The sequence below is a fragment of the Mus musculus genome, chromosome 8, assembly GCF_000001635.26.
Source record: "Mus musculus strain C57BL/6J chromosome 8, GRCm38.p6 C57BL/6J".
Taxonomy (NCBI): domain Eukaryota; kingdom Metazoa; phylum Chordata; class Mammalia; order Rodentia; family Muridae; genus Mus; species Mus musculus.
The window spans coordinates 13950672-13976494 of NC_000074.6; the positions used below are offsets into that span (position 1 = coordinate 13950672).

The window sequence follows — 25823 nt, forward strand, 5'->3', positions numbered from 1 at the left end:
TCCCTAGTACATAACAATGTGAGCATCTTCCTCCTGAGAGCTTGATAACAGGGTAGAAGGTTCGATTTGAGCGATGTATTTGCCTGGCTCTGAGTGGTCACAGGGAGACGGAAGGTTCAAGAAATCTGTGAATGTTTCAAAGAGCTGGTCAGAATTAAAGACGCCGCCTTTCCTCCTCACACTGTCTTCTGGTGATTCTGACAATCTCATCCCAGTTGATGAGTGACTAAGAGCCAGAGAAGCAAGGAGTAAGTAACCAAAAGCCAGCAGGGAGTCTCCTGGGACACCGGCCAGGAGGCAACAGGGGCCACGCTGAGGCAGCTCTGGGAGCATAAGCCTGAACGAACGAACAACAGGGCTGCAGTGATCTGACGAATTCTGACCAGGATCAGGTACGTGGATGGTGAGGAAGAGGGTGAAGCTCAGTACCTGCCTCCTCCTTAAGGCATCTATAGCCAGAAAGGGACACAGGTAGGCTTTCGGGAGCTTTCTCGGGGTCCAGTTCCTATGCGTGTTAATCTTAATAAAGGTCACTGTTTGGGGTGGGGAAGATGTATTTCCAAGGGATGGGTACATTTTTTAAAAAAGAAACTGGACAAATTTAAACAAAACAAACCCACACCATCCCTGGCATGCTCCCGTCTCTCAGCTGAAGCCTACGAGAAAAATTTGCTTATGGGCTTACTTAGTTAACTCACTAAGAGCGGCAGACTGGAAGACACCCAGGGCACTCAGTGCACCGGTCACACTCCAGGTGACAGCCCAGTATAGCTGGCTCACCTAATGAGAAGGTATATGTGCAGAAGTTCAGCCCAAACTGTCTGTCAGTCGGCTTATGGAAGGTGGATGGCTACTTCCTGGTTTGAGGACGGTGAGGCCACCATGTCAGGAAAGCCTGGGCAGATCAAGGAGACAGACGCAGGTCCTTTTGCTTTCTTCTTTTCTTTCATTTTTTTCATTTTTTATTTAAAGAATTATTTATTTAGTATGTGAGTACACTGATGCACCAGAAGAGGGCATCAGATCCTACTACAGATGGTTGTGAGCCACTGTGTGGTTGCTGGGAATTGAGCTCAGGACCTCTGGAAGAGCAGTCAGTGCTCTTAACCACTGAGCCATCTCTCCAGCCCCTCCTTTTGTTTTCTTTAATTCTTAGCTTTAAGGGGGACTCTGCTCCTCCCAGAAAAGGACAGAACGGAGTTCTGGGTACAGCCCCCTCTGCTAGCCGCAGAATCACAGCGACAGCGACATCGCAAACTGCTTCTGAACAGGAGTTCGCAGGAAGCCTTTGAAGAGATGTTCTGAAAGCACACCAATAAATATACACACTAAAGAATCTCGAACACAAGATATTTTAATTTGATACAACAGAAGAAAAAAATCATTTGTAATTAATCTTTCTGGTTTACAGTGCATCTTCACCTCCTGAGAGGAGACAGGGTAAAAGTCCCTGTGTCAACGTGCAACACTGCATCTCAGGCACACGGGTGCAGTGAGCTACAGGCACTTAGCACTCAGCACAGGCCCAGTAGACACAGACAGAGGCTGTGTTGTGTTCAAGAGCTCCTTCCCTACATTCTCAAGGCTGGGTTTGTATTCCTGGGCCACAGGTGGTTAGCCAGACACACCAGTGGGGTCCTGCTGTGGGCGACAGCATGAGCCTGCTCTTCCTTCCGATCCTACAGTTACCTCGTTTCGAAGTCAGAGCTCATGCACTCAACCGGTTACCTGAGGATAGAGATTTTCACACTCACATGTTATAGTAAAAATTACATGCTTTGCATTATGAATCAAAATCTCCATAATTTCACAACTTCCAGGTGTTAACAATTTTTTATTTGAACCCTCCTCTCAAAGCTCACTAAGTAAACTTATTGTTCTATTGTTAGAAGATTAATAGCTTGGTTTATGGGTGGACAGACTGATGTGTGGACAGGTGGATGGGTACGGGTGGCTGGCAAGCTGGGTGGTAGACAGACAGGTAGCTGTGAATGACAGGTAGATCTAGTAAACCCGGGCCACTCAGCTGTGCCACAGAACATTGCGTGGGACACGCAGGTACACGAAGCACACTGCTTACACTGTGGAGACTCGAGGACAGTGTGACTGGAGGCTTTTCATTATTAACCAAAACAAAGAGAACCACGGCTCCCCTGTCCAAGCACTGTAACTGGAAAACAAGACAAACATGCGCACCACGTGAACATTCCCTACTGAGACCGCAACCGAGGACAGTCAGCAGTGTGAGACAGGCAGAACTAGGGGGTAGAGACACTTCTTATAGACTTCACATCAATCATAAAAGTTTTTCATTTTGAAAAACTAAGCATCTGAGAATAGAAACGAGGCACTTCAGTGTTTTATCCACAGTTTAACGCTACAGTAAGCAAGTTAATGTTTTCCAAGCAAAGTCAAGATTACTGGGTGACTAAAACTTATTCCTAGTGTTTCTTCCATCTTTAAGTTTAAAATCAACATTTATTTGAAGAAAATAAAGATCTGTATTTAAACGTTCAAAAGTAAAAATAGAATTCCATAAAAGAACTACTTGCTACCCAGGCCCACACTGCAGGCCACTCCTCCTCAGCAGATGCGCCCCTCAAGATGTCCTGACACCCTACCTCAAACCACCTTCAGTTGCTTCCAGCATCTAGATTTTGCTTCGTTTGTAACTGAATGAGGAAAAATGAATCTATTGTTACACTGAATTACTGTAACCTTCGGAAGATGCTTCTTGCGTTCTGACAAGGGGAGAGGTGCCACAGAGGCCATGTTCAGATAGCCACAACACTCATGTTGCATGCAGAGACAAGATGGGGACGTCCTAAAATCTCAAGTGACTGAGGCTGGCATGAACTTAGAGGAGACTGGCTCACAGGACAGTGTCTACAGCGCACACATCCATTCAGCATATATGCACCCAGTGGGTGGATGTTTCCGCAGCAAGGCAACCAGATGTCACCCGGAAGCCATGGTGTGTGTGGGTCACTGAGCACGAAACACTAGCAACTCAGTGGGTTCCTTCCCCGGGTATGAGAGGGCTCAAGAATTAATGGTGCACTAGTAGGCGGCTGGCGGGCTTGCCAACCATAAAGCAATGTGATGCGCCTTCGGTTCATTCTCCCTCTTCACAGGTCTCTGTCAGGTGGCCTTTGCTCTGTCGCCTGATGCTGACCAGCTTTCCCGCTGACCGGAGGCTCCAGCGGGAGCTGCTGGCTGAGTTGGCGAGGCTGGTGTACTTGGTAGAGCCCTTGGTATCGTCCTCCCAGGCAGACCAGGGTGGGCAGCCACTTCTATCATCCTCGGTATGGTCGGCGACCACGTCTTCAGCAGTAAGTTTGGGAGGCTCCCAACCTTCGATCTGATCTGGTTTTTTAGGCTGGGCATTCTGTTTCAAAACCAAGGCGTCCCAAAATCCTGATTTCTTCTCTGCCTTCAGCTCTTCTCTTAGTCGTTGGTTAGTTCTGTAGATGAAACAGTTTAGTTTTGGTCACACAGTGATCTCATAATGTGTCAGTTTAATAAAGTTGGGTTTCTTTTCCTAAAAATTTTAACTTGCTTAGAAAGCCAATGGAAACCTGGGCATAACTTTGAAATAAATATTAAAAACAACAGTGGAAACTTCGCAAGCATAAGCCTGTAGAAGCCATGCAGTGCGGGCCAAGCACCAGGTCTTAGACAGGAGACTGGACACTACTGCCACAAGGAACCAACTCTCAGAGGCCACAGGAAGGAGTTTGTGGACATTTGAGCAAACTAGACATGAAAAACCAAGGTCCAGGTTAGGTTATAAGAAAGGGGGAATTCTATTCATTAAGTGGGTTTTCAGTAGGGTGGCTCATATAACAAACTTCTCCTAAACATTTAGTGGGTGGTTTACTCCAGAAAAAAATGACTCAAAACTTCTCTCATGGAGAGGAAATGACTACCCAGGCAGTCGAGTGCGCAGCTTTGATCCCAGTACTCAGGAGGCAGAGGCAGGTGGATTTCTGAGTTCAAAGCCAGCCTGGTCTATAGAGTGAGTTCCAGGACAGCCAGGACTATACAGAGAAGCCCTGTCTGGAAAAACCAAGCTGAGTTGGGATGTGTGTGGGAGACGTGGGGGGTGGGGAGGTGGGGTGGAGAGAAAGAAAGAAAAGGAAACGAGTGATACAGAGAACGCATTGTCAGTGTCATTGTGGCTTGCTGGCTATTAGGATCACTCAGACACTGTCGGAGACACTAGGACACAGGTGTCCAAACCTGGTACATCACCCAGTGACCAAGAGGACCTTTAGTGAAACTGCTGCTCCATTACTGCAGGAGGCCTGCATCTGTCTCAGTGAGGGAGAGCTGCCATCTGCCATCATAGATAATCCTCTACCAGAAGGAAACCCAGTTACAGGCTTCCAAGGTCAGGCCCTGCCATCAACAGGCAACTCTGCCACGTTTTTACCTGGAAATTCAAGCTTAACGTTCTGATGAATGCACAATAAGGTAGCAACAATGTATCAGTTTATTCTTAACTTTCTAGACTCTTTTGTGGTTTCCTATCACCACTTGTGGTTTTGTTCAGTTTTGAGGGCACTGGGATCAAAGCAGGTCAGTGCATGTGCTAGGTAAGTGTGTTACCCCGCCCCCACCTTAGTCCTAACCCTGCACACTATCAGGCATGCTTCCCTCACTGCCTGAAGCTACTCAGAGTCACAGCCAGCTGCTGGGCCCTTCTGGGTAGTGAGGTCCACACATGAGCATGGCTCCAGGTTGCCTTCTGTGAGGTCCATTTTCAAGTTCTAGCTTTTTACTTCACTTTAGCCTTTCAGAATGCTTTTCTGTTTACATAAGTTTTACCCAAGGTACATTCTATTTGTCCCCAGGGCACCCCAAAAGTGCACTCCATCTCTTTGTGCACCCAAGCACTCATATCTCAAAGTTTGACTGAATCTGCAGCCTGGGGCAGCAGAGGGCTCTCCGGAGGCAATGGTGGGTATAATTAACCCCTCTCCTTATACCACAGCAATCTCTGCGTCCCTGGTGATGTCACCTCACGACGGCTGCTTCTGACTCACCCTTTGGACTTAGGAGATCTGGAAGTCTCGAGGAGATGTTCTTCATCATCTTTATTAAACAGAGAAGTTGCTTCTTTCCAACCTCTGAGACTTGCTCCCTGCGTCAGTGAAAGGGTGAGAGGGTCAGGACTGATGCCACAGTGCATAGATGTCCCCTATGCCGACAAGTCCATAGATGGTGGTACAGCTTGCAAGATGTAGCACCAGGCGACTGTATCACTGTTAAGATCATAAAAGTGGCTGACTCACACCTCAACCTAGGTATAACCTATGACACACTTTGGCTGTCACATGATGTGGGCACTGAGCAGGGAAACAGGTAACAGGCAACACCTTACATGTCCAGGTGCTATGTGACAAACACAACTGTACGTGCATTCTGTGCTTTCATGGAAGGAATGGACTGTGCTGGTGTCAATGGCTATAACATGGTTGGCTAAGGGCATTTCCAGCCCCATTATAATCTCATGGACATGTTGACAGAAATGTCTGAGGTCGAGCACATCCCAGACCCTTCCATACCTACACAAAATCTATCTTACCCGCGCATCTATGTTCTGGGGAAACTACATCTTGTAACATACTAGCCAAGTACGTTGTACTTGTGGAAAGTCACATTAAAGCTCAGTCCAGTCCAGTAAAGATCACCACACAGGAAGGAATTGGACCTGGTACCAGCAAGCTCTCTGCATCCCTGGTGATGTTGCTCTCTCAAGACGGCTGCTCAGGAGTCGCCCTTTGGACTTGGGAGGCTGTTTACAGGTTCTGCACTACCCCTAGGCTCCAGCATCTTGGGGGGATGGCAATGCCTACCTAACCTCCACAAAGATATGCTTGAAGAAGAAATGATGTGTTTTGTTGATTCTGAAAAACGATTTTATGCAACCTCACTTATGAAATCAAGGTCTTATAATGAATGTCACTGTAGATCATTAAGTATTTTAGTAAGCAGAAAGGAATACGGAGAGACCCTGGAAATCTAATTTTATACCCCCTATATCAGCATCCGAGGTTTTGCTTGAAGGGAACTGTCACAGAGCAAGGTTGTACTTTGAGGTGTTAAATGAAAAAAATACAAAAGAGAGTCATAAAAATGGACCTGAGAGGTGATGGAAGCCTCTGATTCGAGACAATATAATATATGTTTTCAGCAAACCCACCAGGGCAGTGGAAAATCCAACATGCCCAGGAACCAGGCTTGCTCTTTTTGTCCCATGTCAGTCTGGACTTTAGGAATCCACTCTGGGCAGAGGTCTGTCTCCAACTGTCAGGCCCTCCATCAACACCCCTCCCACCCCAATCCCCGTGTTAAACCCTAAGTGGTCTACCCACACCAAAGAAGTCATTGCAGCAAAAACAAAAACTTGGCTATGAGATGCAAGTTTATCGGACCAAGCAACACAAGTCACACCAGTGCTGCTCAGGGGCAGTCTAGGTCTGATCCACTGAGACCGTGTGGCTAGCACTGAGAAACTGTCCCCAGAGTACCTCTCTGGAATGGAGACCCACAAAACAAACTGTGAATCCCTGTGAGGGTACAGACTGTGAGGCCTCAAGGCACTCAACTGAAGCAGCATCCACAGATACGGGGAGCTGGAGCCAAGATATTTTTGGGGGGTTATGATGTTTACCACGCCCAGACCCTCCAGTGCAGATATCACAAAGCAAAAACACCCATCTTGCCTGCTCCTCCCCAACGGGGGCTGCGCATTCCATGATCCCTGACCACAGTTGCCAAGAGCCAGTTGGCTCTGTAAGACAGCCAGGGAGAGGGGCAACTCAGGAGCTCTGAATACCACCCACACCTTGTTTAGGAAGAAGATGCGGTAGTCTGCAGTAAATGGGATTTAAACAAAGAGCCCTGAGGGGGGAAAAATGAACAAAGGAAGAGAAAATGCACCAAAGAGAAAAACTTCCTGGATGCAAAGTGAATGAGTGGTAAAGGCACTTTTCAGGACAGACAGATGGATGCACCTCCCTCAGAGTCAGGGTATTGGAGGTGTGATGAGACCATTAATATAGATAGTTTTATCGGGCTGTGGGCAGCTGTGGGGGAGCTGTGGGCAGCTGTGGGGGAGCTGTGGGCAGCTGTGGGGGAGCTGTGGGCAGCTGTGGGGGAGCTGTGGGCAGCTGTGTCTCCCATGCTCCTGTCCACCCCATAATCACCTGCTGGCGTTTCCTAAGAGCCAGGCAGCCTCTGCTGAGACCACTGGTGTGACTTCAAGTGTGCATCAAGCCAAGGGGGCACATACACTCACATACATGCAGAGCAGAATGGCTGATGTCACACTGGACTGGGTTTCCAGGCCAGAGTCCCCTCTTGCTTCTCCTGGCCTGCTAGCACTCGCATTGGTCAACACCACGCACATTAGAAAAACCCAGTCACGGTTTTTTCCATCTCTCAGTCAAAATGCCCAAAAGTCTTAGGGAATTTGGGCTTTATATTCTCTGGGTCCTTTCTTGGTGAACACTCTTTCCAACACGGTTAGCTGGCAAATCCTGTGTGGTGTCAATTCTGCTCCGACTGAGGGAGTTATCAAGGTTTGTTAAGTTTATATGTTTTGCTGGATTTGGGGACAAAAAAGACTCCAGGAGTCGGTGCTGGTGTTTTCCCTGTAAGTTAGTTCTAGTTCTTGGAGACCCCACAGCAGCCAGCCTGAGGGCTCTGTCTACTCCGTGCATTGGCCCTTAAATAAATATAAAATGTTAGATACTAGTCACTGAAAGTCTCTGGGAAGACTGTCCCTGAGGCTAAAGCCACATGAATGCCCTGGACCTGAGGACACTGGGCAAATGAGTGTCCTAGGCATCAGGAACAGAGGACATCCTAGCAAGGGGTATGCACAAAGCTTGCGGCTGTGTCCTACCTACGCTGCCCAATGAGACGATCTGTCTATACATTAACTCATCAAACATCATCAAACATAGCAGACAAGAACTTATATAAAATTTACACAAAGCTAACAAGGCACTGATGTTCCCAGGTCCCCATGCAGGGCACATCCTTCCCTCAAGGAGCAAAGTCTGGTCTCACCACCAATCCAGAGGGTGACTTCCTTATACGGCACATGAAGCCACCACCAAGGTTTCTGAGCTGCATGCAGCACAGCCCACACTAAAGTGCTGTGCTACAAGTTTGTGGCTCGAACCAAACTACCAAAGTACTCAGCATTTCTGCAGGGCAGCCCTTCTGACTCCCTGGCGGGGAGCTGCAGAGCAGCTTCTCCAGGGAGTGGAGAGGTGAGTGAAGAGACGCTCTTTCATCCTTCCGGGTCACCCCACTTCTGTGGTGCAGAAGTTTCAGGATCCCCTGTAGACCATGAGAGCTGAAACACTAACTCTCCAGCCTCCGTCCAGTATAGAACACCTCATTTGTAGCACCAACCGCACCTGTCACAGGTGACAGCCCTGTTCTTCGGGTGCTCCAAGCAATGCCATCCCTTGGACACTGTGTTCTGTGAATCAGCTTATGTTCACATCAGTGCCCTGTACCCAAATCCCTGCTGCAGTCACTGTGTGTTCTGTGAGTCAACGTGGCCACCAAGGCCTTACTCTGTCCTGTAACCCTCCTGCACAGGCCCAGGGAGGGCTCCGAGGTGATGAATCGTGACCCTTCTCCCTACAGTGTCCTTGATCAGAGAAGTGCAGCCTGGACTGCCTCAGTGGTCCTGGAAGGCCATGCAGAGTGAGCCCGGATGGCTCCTCTCTGGGGGACTGCCCCTGTGTTTCACTCAGAGAAAACCTCACAGGTGCATCCCACAGGACTGGTAAGAGCAGGCCTTGTTTGTTGTATTGGAAGATGTTAATAGTTCAGGGGCGGGAGACATGGACCCGAGGTGGGGCTCACCTCCTCCTGTGTGGGGTGAACGTACACCCTCCACTGTGTGGGCCTCTAAGAAATTTCCTTCTGAGCTCTCTGCCCTTTAGCTACCCTTTAGGGAAGACGTGACAAACCTAAGAAGCAGCCTGCAAATCGGAAAACCTGTGTGAGTAAACCAGTGACAGCGAAGGCTAATAGGGCGAGGAGAGCGAAGCTACAGACAGGGAGCAAGAGTTCTGTCAGACCAATGACAAACTGCTCTTTCCCCAGTTCTTCAGTAAAAAAGCTGGCGTGGGGAGGTGGGGAAAGGAGAAGTGCCTCTGCTACCCAGGACTCTCACTGGAGTGGTGAGGCCGAAGGGCTTGTCAAGTATGCAGAAGAGCCCAGGGAGATTCCGCAGGTCGCAGGGGACATCACGAGCATAGGACACAGGGAAATGCCCAAGAGAGCTTCAAGACAGACTCCGAGGGAGGCTGAGACAGGAAGGTAATGAGTTCCAGGCCAACCTGAGCTATGCAGCAAGTACTAAGCCAGCCAGGATTCAAGAGGAGTCAGTCCCCACCCGCCACCCCACCCCTCACACACACTCACTCACTCATACACTGCACACTCACACGGACACACACAGACACACTGCACTCTCACACGGACACACACAGACACACTGCACTCTCACATACACTCACACTCACTCACACACAGACACTGCACACTCACATACACTCACACAGACACACTGCACACTCACATAGACACACTGCACACTCACACAGACACACTGCACACTCACATACACTCACACAGACACACACATACACACTGCACACTCACAGACACACTGCATACTCACATACACTCACACAGACACACTGCACACTCACATACACTCACATACATTCACACAGACACACTGCACACTCACATACACTCACACAGACACACTGCACACTCACATACACTCACACAGACACACACATACACACTGCACACTCACAGACACACTGCATACTCACATACACTCACACAGACACACTGCACACTCACATACACTCACATACACTCACACAGACACACTGCACACTCACACACTTCCAGGCCAACCTGAGCTATGCAGCAAGTACAAAGCCAGCCAGGACTCAAAAGGAGTCAGTCCTCCTACCCTATCCTCACCCCGACAAAAAACACACTGCACACTCACACACTCACAAACACACACAGACACACTGCACACTCACATACACTCTCACACACACACTCAACACTACTAGCCTGGCTTTCTAAACTGTGCCACCTTTCCTATCCTCTGCTCCCACTACAACATCAATGTTTTGAACACAAACCTCCGAGTTCCCCAGAGCTCAGGGCAGAGTAGCGTTTATGTTTCTATTTTCCTTCAGGTAGGACACTAACTTCAGGGGTTGCTTATGTAAGCCAGGCAGCTGTGGCAGCTTCATCCTCACAGGCCCCGGACAGCCCTGTTTCCAAGCTGACGTGGTACATGGTCTTATCCAGGGAGACCTTGTTTTACTTTACTACCGCACACGGTACACGAGCCGCTGGGCTGCCAATCATTCCACAGAGATGCCCATCTCTTACTGTACCTGCTGTGCAGGTTAAGCACTATTCCAGGCATCTGCTGGACGTCTTGGGAATTCCCCCAAGACAGACAGACAGATGAAGGGGTCACTGTCCATATACCTCCAAAGGACGCCCTGGTCCCACAGCCACGAGCACGCCATACTTCCTCATGTGGATGGGACTAAAGCTGCCCGGGACCACATCCTGCTGGGGTTCCTCCCAACTCTAGACTTTCCTATACAAGGCCCAAGGCTGGCTGGCATCTTGTCTGCAAGGAGGGGATAGAAATGTGTCTTGCAGCTTTGTGGTAGCACAGTAAGATACCTGCTGCCTAGGCATGTGCGGGGCATCCTCCTTCAAGCAGGACAGCCGTGACTTTCATCAAAGCAGCCCTGACTAGGCAAGGGACCCTCAGACCAAGCCTCTTAAGAGTGGACTCCTTCTCATGAGGAAGAGGGGCAGGAGCGTCCTTGCAGGGACGCTCACTTGAGATCTTGGCCTCTCCGGCCTGCACCTCCCACTCAGCTCTCTGTGATTCTAACTGTACACAGCCTCAGACTCCCAAAGTGCTGAAATATATAGAACATAGAGAGCTGTCTTAGGGATCTCACCTAGGCAGCTACAGGGAAGCCATCATCCATGCTGAGGCCGCCGCTCTGGAGTCACCCATGCCTCTAACTGAGCTCAATAAACTCACTGGCTCCCCAGGGTGGACGCTGATGAAACTGCACTTTGGTTTGTTGACACACTAGTAGGAGGTAGATGTCTGTTTATCTATTCCCAGGGAAAGGGTTCCCACAGCAGGCAGTGATCTGACTGGTGGGAGCAGAAGCAAGCCTTCCCAGAGACTTTCCTGGATATCATCAAGAGCTGTCAGCACGCTGTTCTTCTCCATGATCAGTGTAGATATGTTTGCCACTGCGGAGCAATGTTTAGACCATGTGCGGGGCTGTGCCACCTACCCAGGTAGGCTGTTTCATCATGATATGGAGAGATGCAGAGAGATGACCCAAGTTATGAATTTGGAACTTAGAATATCTTAAGCTAAAACACTCAGGTTAGAGAGAAACTGGTATTCTGGAGAAATTTAGGATTCTAGGTCAACAGTGAAACCAAACCCAAGGCCTTTTTATCAGAACCAGAGTATCAGGCTACAGTAGAGTTTTCATGAGACTCGCAACATCCGAGAAGAAAAAGCTGCAGAGTGGCGTGGACCTCCAACTGACCTCACAGAGCCAGGGGCAGAACACGTGGGCGTGCTCCCAGGCTTTGCCCACTGAGATAAACCACAAAAAACACAAACACATACACCTGTGTATGGGTGAGAACATGCAGCCAGTGTGAGAAGCTCAGACAGGGAAAAGGCTGTGGGCTCTGATATGAGCACTGTGAAACGCCCGACAGAGAGGGCACCCAAGAGTCTCCTGTTTCCTGCACTCATGTTTGTGGGGGGTGTGTATGTATAAGATGGACAGATAGATGGACAGAAAGACACATACATACATACATACGCACGGGGGCGGGGGGACTCTGTGGATAGCTTCTGTGTTCACAGTGTCTCTGGGAGATGAACAGGTCGGCTCACTGCAGAGGACTGGGAGCCTGGAAAACAGAACTGAGGAACACAGTGTGACTCCCTCACACGAGGGTATCACCTGTCCTCTTAGGCTGTTGTATGGAAACAAAGCAGTAATTATTATGCCTCTTACCACAGTCCTGATCGGGCCAACAAAAAGATTACCACCCACATAACAGAGATCAGGAAGGACCAAATACACAGACATACCAATACTAACCCACAAGACTTCAGGTACATCCTGTAACATATAGAGCACTGGATGGCTATGGGTGAAGGTGGATGTGGGTAGCCCCCAAGTTTCTCTAAATCCCATATTACAGGGCACTGGTAAGACCAACACGGTCAGAGTAAGGGCATCCATCCGCACAGAGATAGTTATAAGGCTGCAGAGATACTCCTTGGAAAGCGATCAAACAGAATTGCTCTGTGAATGGAACTCTATACCACAGGTAACATGGGGGGGGGGGGGGAGAGAAACAAAATAGCAGCCATGTTGGTAACCAACAGAGTTTAGCTGGCTAAGAATGCAGACAAGCCCCACAGCCCACAGCAAGCACTTACTCAGTACTCCGGAGCAGAGATGCCGTCTGTGAAAGAGATTGCTTTCTACTGAGTTATTAAAGAGGGTTATCAGAGTCCCTCGGATTTGCTCTGAGCCCTCGACCTGGAGCGAAGAGACTAAACAAAAACAGGCTGTGACCACATAACCAGCACGTCACGGAGGCTCATGGTGGGAACAATCAAATGGCTGTTCTCAAAGCCCAGGCCTGTGTGTCACTTATAGACATTCTGTACTGAGGGTAAGGGGACAGATCAGTAGCTCAGGCTGCGACATCTCAAAGGTTGCCTGGAGCAGGAGCAGCACCCACAGGCTGTCACAGAGACTCACTGTCACACCCGCAGTCAGAGGGGCGTCCGGAGACGCAGGTAGGCCCAGGCTCCTAGCAGACAGCTCCCAGATATGGAGGTGTTCCCTGAGGACGCAGGCCTTGCTCAGTGACCGCTGGTCTTCCTCCTTGCCATCCCCCAACCTCCCTTTGTCGCCTCCCAGAAGGACACTGCCACAGGTCCTTTCTATTCTCCTAGGAGGCAGAAATGAAGAGTCCAACTAATGGCTTTCTCTAGAAACTGGTGCTCTAGCGTTCTCCATTCACTCTCCTTCCTTCCTTCCTTCCTTCCTTCCTTCCTTCCTTCCTTTCCTTCCTTCCTTCCTTTCCTTCCTCCCTCCCTCCCTCCCTCCCTCCTTTCCTTCCTTCCTTCCTCCCTCTCCTTCCTTCCTTCCTTCTTTCCTCTCTTTTCTTTTTTTGTGAAAAGAAATGGAAATTGTTCAGCAACACAGAGGCCAAGCAAGAGAGGGCCAAGGACAGATGGATCTGGACAGACGGACAGATCCAGGCAGAAGAGAACAGCGTCCATCTTCCTTTTCCAGTCACGTTGTCATTACTCAGAACATGGCGTAACTAGAAAACACCTGAGCCTGCAGTTCCCATCCATCCTTATGGCGCCAAGGCTTCATGTGCTTGCACATGCTCTTGAGCAAGCAATGTGCAGCCTCAAAGCCCAACCCTAGGAAGCACTTGCTCCCCCCCCCCCACCCGGCACTCCCCCCAGGCTGTCTTCTCTAGACCGGTCTGGAAGGTAAGTCGGAGGGAGCCAGGACCACTACAGACCCCGAAGGCCCTGTGGGGCTGTGCCCCAGGCAAGGAATAAACCTCCATTGTGTTTGATCTAAATCTTGGACCCACTGATACATTAACCGTCATGTGAAAGGCAGGGCAGCTGTAGCTGGTGGCGTGCAGCAAGTGTAAAATGGGCAAAGATCTGAAGGTTACCAGTGAGCAAGGCTTCACAATTAAAGGAAGACCTGCCAGCCTGGGACGCTGGAGTCAGGCATCTGGAGGAAGAGGATAAACGGCAGTGGATCTAAGAAATGAGGAACCCGGCAGCAACGGGGAAACCACCGGACCATCACAGCAGCCTCCACCCCCACCCCATCGCCTGCCGCCAAGGCAGGGCCAGCACTGAAGGCTCTGTAGCTTCTAGTGACAGTAAATATCATTCTGCAATGAAAACATTACGTAAATAGGTCTGGCTGATCTCACTAAAAGATAAAACAAGACAGGAAAAGGATCCAGATTGAAACTGCTGGGGGAGGCGGGGTCACGTGAACTGAAGGACGCACCCGAGGTGCCTGGTAAAGTGGACATGAGCGACAACCCAGGAACCTATAAGTAGACCCACACTGGGAGAGCAGCTCTGGGGACCCAAAGTGCCTGGACAGCAGAGATCCTCAGGCAACAGTACCAACATGGGCAAGAAGGAAAAGGGCATGCTCCCCACAGGCTGGAGCTCCAGTTCCTCTGGGCCAACTTCCTGCGGTTTTGACAAGGATAGCTGTCTTGAAACGCGAGTGCCAGAACTGACTGGCCAGTGGGGCTAGCCTCTCTGTAGCTCTTCTTCCTAGAGTTTTGACACTTTTGCCTGAGACTGCACGGAGGGCAGGACTTATTTTTAGCTTTCCTTCCTTGACACGTGTGATTTATCCACGCAGTCGGGGGGAATGGTTCACTTGCCATTTCACCTTTGCAGGATCTTCTTTCCTCCTGCTATAAAACACCACTCATGTTCTTGGCTCAGACCCCAGGTCTTGAGCGAGCGGCACTGGTCTTCCTGTTCTAGGCAAAGCCAATCTCCATCCCACTCTAAGGGTGCCCAGGCAGGAAGTGGGAAGGAAGAGAATTTAGAGTTGCAAACAGAAGGAGAACAGGGCGCAAGGGACTCACCATCCACCTCAAACTGCAGAAACAACATATACGCTGTCCCTCTCTGAGATTCCATATGCAATATCAAGGCAGTGTAATATTAAGCCAGTCCAGGACACAAACAAATAGCCTGCCCTCTCACCCCTAAAAATGTAAAGTCTACTGTCAGATAGGAAACTAGGAATCAATTACACTAAAATTAATTTTAAGTATTTGCAACCGCAATATTATAACAAGTTAGAACAGGAACCTAATTGTGCTGCATGTCAAAGAATTCAGTTGAATAAAAATGCCAAAACAAATCACATCTAATACACAGACCAAAGGTATGTGATCTGTGTTTACAAATCACAGCAATAATCTAAATTACTCTTACAAAATGAACTTAGAAAGGTAAGGTGCACATGCTTATTAGACAAAGAAGAACTGGGGTAATCACACATCGTTAGACAATCCTCCAAGGCCTCCGGAAAATCACAGAATGTAGGCACAGCAGCCATGGCAACCCCCACCTCCAGCTCTTCAGAAGCCTATGGCGGAGGCAGCGGTGACTGGGGCTCATCAGCCCTGGGTCAGAGCTGGGCGGCCTCACAGCAAGCAGACAGATGCAAACACTGAGAGAAAGAAAGGACCTCACACCTGTAACCTGAGCTCCCACCTGCAGAGTTGGAAAAAGAAGGGCAGGTAGGTGAACCTCAAGCAGGCATTTGGGAGACACAGAGACCAGGTCAGGGACAAACAGATGGACAGACAATAATAATACAGGTCAAATCAGAAAAACTGACGATAAAAAAAAAAAAAAAGGATGGGAATGCTGGGGGCTTGTGCCTGAGGTCCCAGGTCCTGGGGCAGAAAGATCACTTGAGCCTCTAAGTTCAAGATCAGCCCGGCTCAAAACTGGATAATCTGACTCAAAGGATCACAAACAAAACTGACACATTTAATTAACTGAAGGAAACAAAGATTCACATTGCTCAGGCTAAGAAAGAGAAAGGAAACATTACTCCAGAACATGATAAATAGCTGAGAATTAACATAACTTATATCAAAATGAACAGATTCCTGTGAACACACAAAGGACTAGACATTTCAAGAAGCAATAGAAAATGTGAACAGTTCTAAAACAAGCAAAGAGAAACAAATAGTAAAAAATGTCTCCAGGGCTGGAGAGATGGCTCAGCGGGTAAGAGCACTGACTGCTCTTTCTGAGTTCAATTCCCAGCAACCACATGGTGGCTCACAACCATCTGTAATGGGATCCAATGCCCTCTTTTGGTGTGTCTGAAGACAGTGACAGTTTACTCACATACATAAAACAAATAAATCTTTATAAAAAAGACTCCAAAGAAAATGCAAGGCCAGACTCTCTACTATTAAAGTCTACTGACTACTTAAAGAATGAACAGAGTTGGAGAGATGGCTCCAAGGTTAAGAGCACTGACTGTTCTTCCAGAGGTCACAAGTTCAATTCTCAGCAACCACATGGCGGCTCCTAACCATCTGTAATGGTTCCGTAACCTCTACTGGTGTGTCTGAAGACAGTTATAGTGTATTCATATACACAAAATGAATAAATCTTTTTTAAAAATTAACAGCAATTCTTCAAAAATATCCCTAAAAATAAAAAAGGAGCATTCCCTTCCTCAGTCTGTGCTGACAGTGTTACCTAGATACCAGACTGTGCTGACAGTGTTACCTAGACACCAGGCTGTGCTGACAGTGTTACCTAGATACCAGACTGTGCTGACAGACAGTGTTACCTAGATACCAGACTGTGCTGACAGACAGTGTTACCTAGATACCAGACTGTGCTGACAGTGTTACCTAGACACCAGGCTGTGCTGACAGTGTTACCTAGACACCAGACTGTGCTGACAGTGTTACCTAGACACCAGACTGTGCTGACAGTGTTACCTAGATACCAGACTGTGCTGACAGTGTTACCTAGACAACAGACTGTGCTGACAGACAGTGTTACCTAGACACCAGGCTGTGCTGACAGTGTTACCTAGACACCAGACTGTGCTGACAGTGTTACCTAGACACCAGGCTGTGCTGACAGTGTTACCTAGACACCAGACTGTGCTGACAGTGTTACCTAGATACCAGACTGTGCTGACAGTGTTACTTAGACACCAGACTGTGCTGACAGTGTTACCTAGATACCAGACTGTGCTGACAGTGTTACCTAAACACCAGACTGTGCTGACAGTGTTACCTAGATACCAGACTGTGCTGACAGTGTTACCTAGATACCAGGCTGTGCTGACAGTGTTACCTAGACACCAGACTGTGCTGACAGTGTTACCTAGATACCAGGCTGTGCTGACAGTGTTACCTAGATACCAGGCTGTGCTGACAGACAGTGTTACCTAGATACCAGGCTGTGCTGACAGACAGTGTTACCTAGACACCAGACTGTGCTGACAAACAGTGTTACCTAGATACCAGACTGTGCTGACAGACAGTGTTACCTAGATACCAGACTGTGCTGGCAGTGTTACCTAGATACCAGGCTGTGATGACAGTGTTACCTAGATACCAGACTTCACAGCAAAAGACAGCTGTAGACCATAAGTCACAGATGTAGACGGGAAGATCTGCAACAAACGGCTAGGGAAGTGTCACGTGAGGTGGGGCACGCCTTTATCCCAGCACTCAAGAGGCAGAGGCAGGTGGATCTCTGTGAGTTTGAGGCCACCCTGGTCTATATACAGAGTTCCAGGCCAGCCAGGTCTACACAGTAAGATCCTGTTTCAAAAAAACCAAAGCCAAACAAAAAATGTAAAAATTAATTATTAAAAGCATCATGTACCTGGTCAAGTGGCTATTACTCCAGTAGTGTAAAGTTGGGCAGACATCTGGAACTCAATTATATATCATAGCAAGAAAATAAGAAATAGAATTCACATGATAAGGACATGGAAAATTTATGACAAAATCTACCATCTTTTCATGATAAAAATGTACTCAGCTCTAAGTTCATGATGGACATTTAAGAAACTCCATAGCTGCCTTCACACTCACAGGTGAAATACCGAAGGCTTTCCCCCTAGAATCAGGAACAAGAAGAGAAGACTTGAAAAGAGGCCCAACAGATCAGTGAAGAAAAGGAACCTAGGGGCATCTAGACTGCAGAAGAAGGAAAACTGTTCCCACGTGCAGAAGCCTTAACTCTTACAATGAATAAGAGATAAGCAAACATCACATATATAAGCAAGATATAAAAATATACATCAGCAATGAATAATATAAAAATCAAATTGAAGCAATTCTACTTACAATTGCAATTAGAAATAGACAGCAAGATTTCATATTTAGTCTATGAAAATTATAATTTTTTAAAAAAGTCTTGCAAGGTCTGAAGAAATGAAAAATCATCTCATATTTTATGAATCAGAAGACTAAAGTACTGCTAACTTAGCAATGTTCCTGAAACTGATCTACAGGTTCAGTCCCTACGGGAGGCTCGGCTGCCTTCTCTACAAACAGTGATAAACTGATTCTAAAACGCATATGGAATAACTAAGAATTCCAAACAGCAAAATTAGCCTAGAAAAATAATTACACAGAAGAGCTAAAGTTTTCATTTCAAGACTCTCTATGCTGCAAGCTGTAATCAAGCCTGAGGTACTGGCACACGTACCCTGGGGGTCTAGAAAAGATGGCACAGGCATGGCCAACTGACTGTCCAGAATGGCACTGTGACAATTCAGTAAAACAGGAATCATCTTTTCAACAAATGTGACAACTGACCTCCATGCCAAGGAATCAACTTAGACTCTTACTTCATACCATGCACACAAACGAGAGAACCCAGGCCATGGGGAAAGACGTCAAGGTCTGGGACTTTTAAAAGCAATTAGGGTGGCTCTTTAGAACTCTGGATTTGGAAAGTGACTCCCAGAAGAGATATTTAAACCAGAAACAACAACAAAAATAAAAACGTGCTTCAGATGATATCAAGAGCCTAGAGACAACCTTGCTGCTCAAGAAGTAGCTGCAAAAATCTGGTTCAGGAGGCAAGAGGCTCTTATCTAGAATATCTAGAATGTAAGAGAACTTTATATTTCAGCAGTAAAACTGCGGGTCATTCAGCCAGGTGGTGGCGCACACCTTTATCCCAGCACTCTGGAGGCAGAGGCAAGCAGAGCTCTGTGAGTTCAGGGCCAGCCTGGGCTACAGAGTGGAAACTGCCAAATCAAACAGAAATTATGAGTTGCTGATTCTTTTTAATGATTAAGAGACCAAACTGAAAGTCTCAGTAGTTGCCAAGGAAACATAAAACAAGATTGAAAACTACTTTACACCCACTGGGGTCATTAGAATAAAAAGTCAGCTATGAACAGGGTTGGTAGGAATACAGAGCACCCAGAATCCTCACACAGTTGAAGGCATAGAAACTGGTCCAGCCACCATGGTGGCTGCTTCCTCTATGGCTAAGCAAGGAATCAACAACAGGGCCATGCTTAGGGTCGTAGCTACAAAGATGGAAGCAGGTCAACACAGAATCTCGTCTATGAATGGTTAAACCAACACTGTTGTAGAAACAATCCAAGCATCCACTGGAGGATACAGCATAAACAATGCCTTTCGGACATCAGGCCAGCCGAGTATTTAGATACAAAACACTATGGACTGATTCCTGCATGATAGGGTGAGCTAGGTACAAAAGTCCAGTCAGAAACCCCACACAACTACATGACGCCATTCACGTGACATTCCCAAATAGGAAAAGTTACAGCAGCAGAAAGTACTGAGGTTCCCTTAGGCTATGAGGAGAGACGGAAGCCAAGGCCTCACAGCTGTGGAGCACGGCATTCCTTCCGGTTCTAAAACTTCCTACAATAGGGATCACATTAAGAATCACCCCGCTAGGGCTGGTGAGATGGCTCAGTGGGTAAGAGCACCCGACTGCTCTTCCGAAGGTCCAGAGTTCAAATCCCAGCAACCACATGGTGGCTCACAACCATCCCTAATGAAATCTGATGCCCTCTTCTGGAGTGTCTGAGGACAGCTACAGTGGACTTATATATAATCAATAAATAAATCTTTAAAAAAAAAAAAAAAGAATCACCCCACTAGCCGGGCATGGCGGCACATGCCTTTAATCCCAGCACTCGGGAGGCAGAGGCAGGCGGATTTCTGAGTTCGAGGCCAGCCTGGTCTACAAAGTGAGTTCCAGGACAGCCAGAGCTACACAGAGAAACCTTGTCCGGAAAAAACAAAACAAAAAACAAAACCAAACTAAAACAAAACAAAAAGAATCACCCCGCTGCCATGGTTCATGGAAAAGCACAGTGTTTTATGAATGATATCCCAGCAGTGCTCCTAAAAAAGAAAATGCATGGAGCTGGAGAGATGGTTCAGAGGGTAAGAGCACTGACTGCTCTTCCAGAGAGGTCCCAAGTTCAATTCCCAGCAACTACATGGTGGCTCACAACTATCTATAATGGGACCCGATGCCTCTTGTGGTGTGTCTGAAGACAGCTACAATGTATATAGAATATACATAGAATAAATAAATCTTTAAAAGAAAAGAAAATGTAGCCAGGCACACTGAACCACTGAGGATCCAGACCCCCTGAAGGGGCTTGTCCAGAAGTCACACATCAGAGTCTAGAAGGAGACTACCCATCACCTTGGGGTGGCAATGCGTGCCAGCCACACTCAGCGCTTAGGAGATGACAGTGAATTCAGAGCAGGCAGTCAAATCCAGCCTGATTACATATGGTTTTAGGCTAGTCTGGCCACCTCTACATTTCCCTGTCTTTATTGTCACAAAACTGTAGAGGAAAAAAAAAAGAAGAAAGAAAACAGAGAAGAGAAAAGAAAGCTATTTCATAAACCAACTCAGTGAGCATAAACACTGAGACCTAATTGGATGGATACTGGCACATTTACTTGACAACATTAAGTTCAGTGAGAAGAGAAAGGCAAAGAAAGGCAGGTTGCAGGAGAACAAGGATAACCATGGCTTGTTAGCTTTCTACATGAAGGGTCATATGACACAAACAGAAAGAATCTAAGGCACTTTAATCTTGGACTTGGAGCCTCTAGAACCCTAGGAGTCTAGAACCCCAGGAGATAAATGTTTGCTGTGTGAGGCATTGGCTTATCTTCTTATTGAGGCCACCCAGACAGGCCAAGACAGTCTTACGACATAAAACCAGAGACTCGCAGGGAATAAAGCGCTTGGTACAGATAGAAATCTGCAGTTAACACGCACAGGCCCACTTTACTCCCTCAAAAAGGACACCGCGGTTCCCTTAGTAGACTTAGAAGCCGAGCATGGACGGACGCTGCACTTTACAACCCCCCATCCATCCCAGATCCACACCAATGAGCGTTCATCAAGGAGCAGAGCCCCTGGAGTACCCACAAAGGGCGGTCTGAACAAAGAGGGTCACTCCGATTCTCTCTATCACCGAATCGGAATTGGTCAAGGGATGTATTTCAGTGCTCACAAGTGTACCTGAGCCTTGAAAAGATTATCAGGAAGATGTGTCATGCTTTTCCCAGTTTGTCTGTCAAGGTATTAATTTACAGTTTGAATGGCAAATCCCTACAGTTAGCTCAGGAGTAGGGAGAAGCCTGTCTAAGCAGTGCCAATGCCGGGCATCCTTACGGTCCCTTGTTAGTATTACCACAAAAGCTGTAAGGAAGTGAGTTTTAAAAACCGACTGAAACAAGGGCAGTAAGACCTGGCAGATACCTCACATTTACCTACAACCCTCGGACTCCCACAGCCTTGAATGAGCTTTAGCTAGGGGAGCTAGAACAGCAAGTGTTCCATGAAACGCATTAGCATAAAATAGAGCAGTGCAAGACACATACAAATGTCCCACTGACAAGCAAATGCACATATGTAAACGTATTTATAGATTTGCATAAGTGTTTAATGGATATAAAAAAAGCTTAAGAATGCTCCTTTTGAGACAGATGGAGTTATGACCTAACTACATTTAGAAATCTTGTACTATGTGCATCATCAACTTTAATTTTTAAAGTAGACACTAGAATTTATTAAAAAACATTATCTCCCCTTTTGGGATGGCTGGAATAAATAGTCCTTACAAGCCTCACTGAATCTCATGTTATGTTTATTACATATTTATATTAAGTTATATTTATGTTTTTAATGCAAACAGATGTTTCATTTTTAATCTTTTATTGTCTATTTCAATTATGTTTGTTTTTTAACATTTCCTGCATGTAAACAATGAAACGCAGTAATATCACCCACCCATCTCCCCCTAACTCACCTGTAACTCCCCAACACGCTCTCTTCCCAACTTTATGTTCATATTTTTATTAACTCACTAAAGTCCAATTAGTGCTACCCTCAAGACATTTATTCTCAACAACAAAAACAAAAACAAAAGCCAATACTCTAAAGCAATGCAGAGAAATTTGTTCTCCTGAAGGCAGTGGTGGAAAGAGGATCTCAGTGGGAATGGTGGGAACCTGGGGGGGTGGGCGGGAGGCGGCTGTGCACGGACAGGTGCTTGTTCTGCAAACCTGACAACCGGATCTTGATTTCAGACGCAGGGCAGTGGGTCTGTACTCCCAGAACTCCACTGGGACCGGAGCTGGGGGTGGGAACCGGTAAAAACAAGGAGACCCTGCTCACCGACGTGGAAACAAACACTTGCCTGCACTCACCGGTCATACACACATGTACGTACACACATGCACATGCACACACACACACACACACACACACAAATGCACTCCATGACAGCCCAGCAGTCACATTGTCTTACTTAAATGATCTGAAATTCTACAGAAGGCCCACCCTGCCTATTTACAGGAACTTCAGCATCAGCTATCCAAGCTTGGAAGGAGGTGACATGATATTCTGAAGGTAATCAGTGCCAAAAAGAAACTTACTATCGAACCATGAAAAGACAGGTGAAGCAAACTTAAACACATATTGCTGGCTAGAAGATGATTTAAAAAATATCTAGAGACCACAGACAAATGCTCATTACTGCCTTCTAAGAGTTGCCGTCTAGCTACAAAACCTTGAAGGCTGGAAAAATGAAAGCTAGGTAAGTTCTAGGGACACAAAAAGGTGACTTCTCAAATGTAAATTCAGATACAAACCATACCTAAAAGCTTACACTCATCAGCTGGAATGTCTGCGTGCTGGCAGCGAGCTTTATCAAATTCCCGAGAAATGTCTTACAATGAAACTTCATTCCTAACAGACGTTCTTTTGCTCCAACTAGGGAAGAAGCAATCTCGGGACTACTTCCAAGTTTCAAAAGAAAGATTTGCAACAGCCACAGTTTTCACACTATGCTTAAAAAAATAAATAAATAACTTTATGCTTAAAAATTGGCGTACTTTGTGACCTAAATTTCCTAGCACATGAAAGGGAATGAAAAGTGTCCCGAGAAGGTGGGTGGGGAAGCCTCACACAGATCCACCTGGGATCCTGTTAATTAAAAAATTCTACACATTCCAAGCGTATCTCTATACTTGTCGGGCCAAAGCTTTTTCTGTATAAAGGTCTCTGATCTCTTCTTCCGGGAGAGGGGGCGAGACGGGATCAAAGGCTTAAAAAAAGGAAATACGTGTTGTGCAAATAAATATCCAGCACACTTTATATTCGCTATAGTCACCAAAAGAAAAGGGAAAGGAAAAAACAAAAACAAAAACACCAAGCTTTTAAGTCTGAGCGAACCGCCGTCCCCGGCACCATGATTCAGGACTTCTCTGTTTCTCCAACTCCGGAATAGAAATACCTGGCCTGGAAGCGGTCACCCCGCGTCCCCGGTGTCTCAAGCCGAACCCCAAAGCCCTTGTGGCAGCAGAGCGAAGGGCAGCGCCGCCGGCCAGTGCGGAAAGTGCCCGGGGTACGCGTCCCCGCGGTACCCCACACATGCTGGCTCTGGGGCCCACGACCTGTAGGACCCGGCCACTCATCAGAGGGGTCCTCCGGGGCAGTCACCTCGCAGCCCCGAGAAGCGTCGGGTCCCTGCCAAGTCCGCACCCGGCACGCGACCCCATGCACCTGCGCTCGGCCTCCAGAGCACCCCGCGGCCCGCACCTGCGCCCCTACGCGTGCCCTCACCGACGCCGGGGCGGCTGCTGATGCTGGCGGTGCCCCTCGCAGCACATCCTCTTCCTCGGGGGGCTCGTCCAGAAGCACTCGACTTCGGCTCAGCTTCCACATCTCCGGTGCTCGACCGCTCCGCGCAGCTTGGCTCCGGGACTGAAGGAGGACACCCGGCCCGCCGCGGCGCTGGGACAGTGCGGAGGACTGGGCGGGGAGGGGCGGTCAGCTGCGGGCGGCCGTCCCCGGCCCGCCCCCAGGCCCGCCCCCAGACCCTCCTCCAGCCTTCAGGTTCCTCAGGTCCCCTGCCTCCCTGGTCCTCCCCCACCCTGACACTCAGCCCGCGGGTCCCCTACTTCTCCAGGACCGCTCCAACCTCCCTAAGTAGGCCCCCCAGGGAATCAGCGGGCCGAGTGCTTTACCAAGGGGCCAAGAACACTGACGCACCAAAACCACGTGACATTTCACACCGGCCGCCCCTCAACTCCCGGCCCTTCACTCACCCAGCCCGATGGGCGTGGTCCATCCTGGATCACCAAGGCAACGCCGAGGTGGGGCCGCGCTTTACGCATGCTCGCCCAGTTGGTGCTACGGGGGCCGAGGGCGGGGCTTCGGTGACCGCAGGCTGAGGGTTAGTGGTCTATGCTGATCCTAAAAGGTCCATTAGTGGATATGGACCACCGGAGAGGGGGGCACCTGCAAGGGAGGAGGGTGTTAGGGAAAGAGAAGGGTTCCTGCATAGACTACGGTCACTTTGCGCTGCTGTGAGGCCTGCATCGATAGAGTGATGGACACAGAATCAACCAGAGTCCAGGGAAGGTTCCCAGGGCCCAGAAGAGACTAGGTAGGTGGGTTGGCAGTGCCAGTTGGACCTGGGGCCTCGACTTCCCTTTGTAGTCTCAGGGTGACACTCAGACTAATGCAGCCTGAGTTCAGATCTCCAGCCACCAAAAAAAAAAAAAAAAAAATCTGGGCATGTGGGCATGGTGACATAAGGGGGTGGGCAGAAGACAGTGTGCACTCAGTGTGGCCAATCAGTGAGCTCTGGCCTAAGACGTCTTATCTTTGAAAATAAAGTGGAAAGTGGTAAAGACAGCAACTTGACTTCTGGCCTTCCCAAATACTCACTCTGTCCAACACTGTACACACATAACAGGTAAATAAAACTGTCCACAATTGTATGCTTTTGTGAGAAGTGCTGTAGGTAAACTCCGAAATGCCTTGTTCATGTTCTTCAAGTGCATAAGAACGTTTAAGGATGTAAACACAGTGAGAACCTTCTCCAGCCAGCTCAGACCCGCCTGGCCTGTCTGGGAGTTATGAACAGGTAGCCGCAGGGTACTTGCGAATACAGCAAGCAAAGGCTTCACAACACCGTGGTTTACAGGTGCAGCACAGGCCTCCTCTAAGGCTGCATCCTGCCAGGATCGGATGCTCATAGTAAGTTAAACTAAACTGAAATTCCCAGATGACTCAGAAGGCCAGGCCTGTTACCCCACATGCTAAATTCTAGACCGCTTTGAAATGGCACTAAAGACTTTGTGTGGAAGACCTCAGTTGTTAGGAAGGGAGACGGGTAAGTAGAGATGGTGGCTCTGTAAAGGACATCTCTCAGGTCCCGGGGACGCGATGCGGGTCACTGATTCCATCATCTCTGAGGCATGATATTGTCAGAGTTTGTAAGAGAATTATACAGTCTGGCTTCATTAAAAAAAAGAAAACAAAACAGTCTTTACACATGCAAATTCATTTGGGGATCCAGAAAGATCTTGCCTAACCATCCTTTCCTGAACAGCCACTTGGAGGAAGCTGTAGATTTTAAGCTAATTTGGCCTTTATTGAATAAAATAGAATTTATTGATGTAGAAATTCTTTGTTTGTTTGTTTTGTGAGACAGGGTTTCTCTGTGTAGCCCTGGCTGTCCTGGAACTCACTTTGTAGACCAGGCTGGCCTCGAACTCAGAAATCCACC

General features: G+C 47.9%; 1 protein-coding gene across 8 annotated transcripts; it reads right to left on the minus strand.

Moving 5' to 3' along the window:
- Positions 1–1336: 1336 nt before the first annotated feature.
- Tdrp (testis development related protein) lies at positions 1337–24807 on the minus strand. Of its 8 annotated transcripts, none has more exons than XM_011242083.3 (4): positions 24355–24807; positions 23810–24058; positions 5049–5146; positions 1337–3464 (listed from the first exon to the last, which is right to left on the minus strand). In XM_011242083.3, the coding sequence occupies exons 1-4, from the start codon at positions 24421–24423 to the stop codon at positions 3116–3118; spliced, it is 765 nt and encodes a 254-aa protein (XP_011240385.1). In that variant the 5' UTR covers positions 24424–24807; the 3' UTR covers positions 1337–3115. The 8 variants fall into 8 exon arrangements, with proteins under 8 accessions (XP_011240385.1, NP_001348558.1, NP_001348554.1 ...); NM_001361629.1 differs by having other exon boundaries at positions 23870–24058; positions 24355–24403; NM_001361625.1 differs by having other exon boundaries at positions 23846–24058; positions 24355–24403.
- Between the last annotated feature and the right edge of the window lie 1016 nt (positions 24808–25823).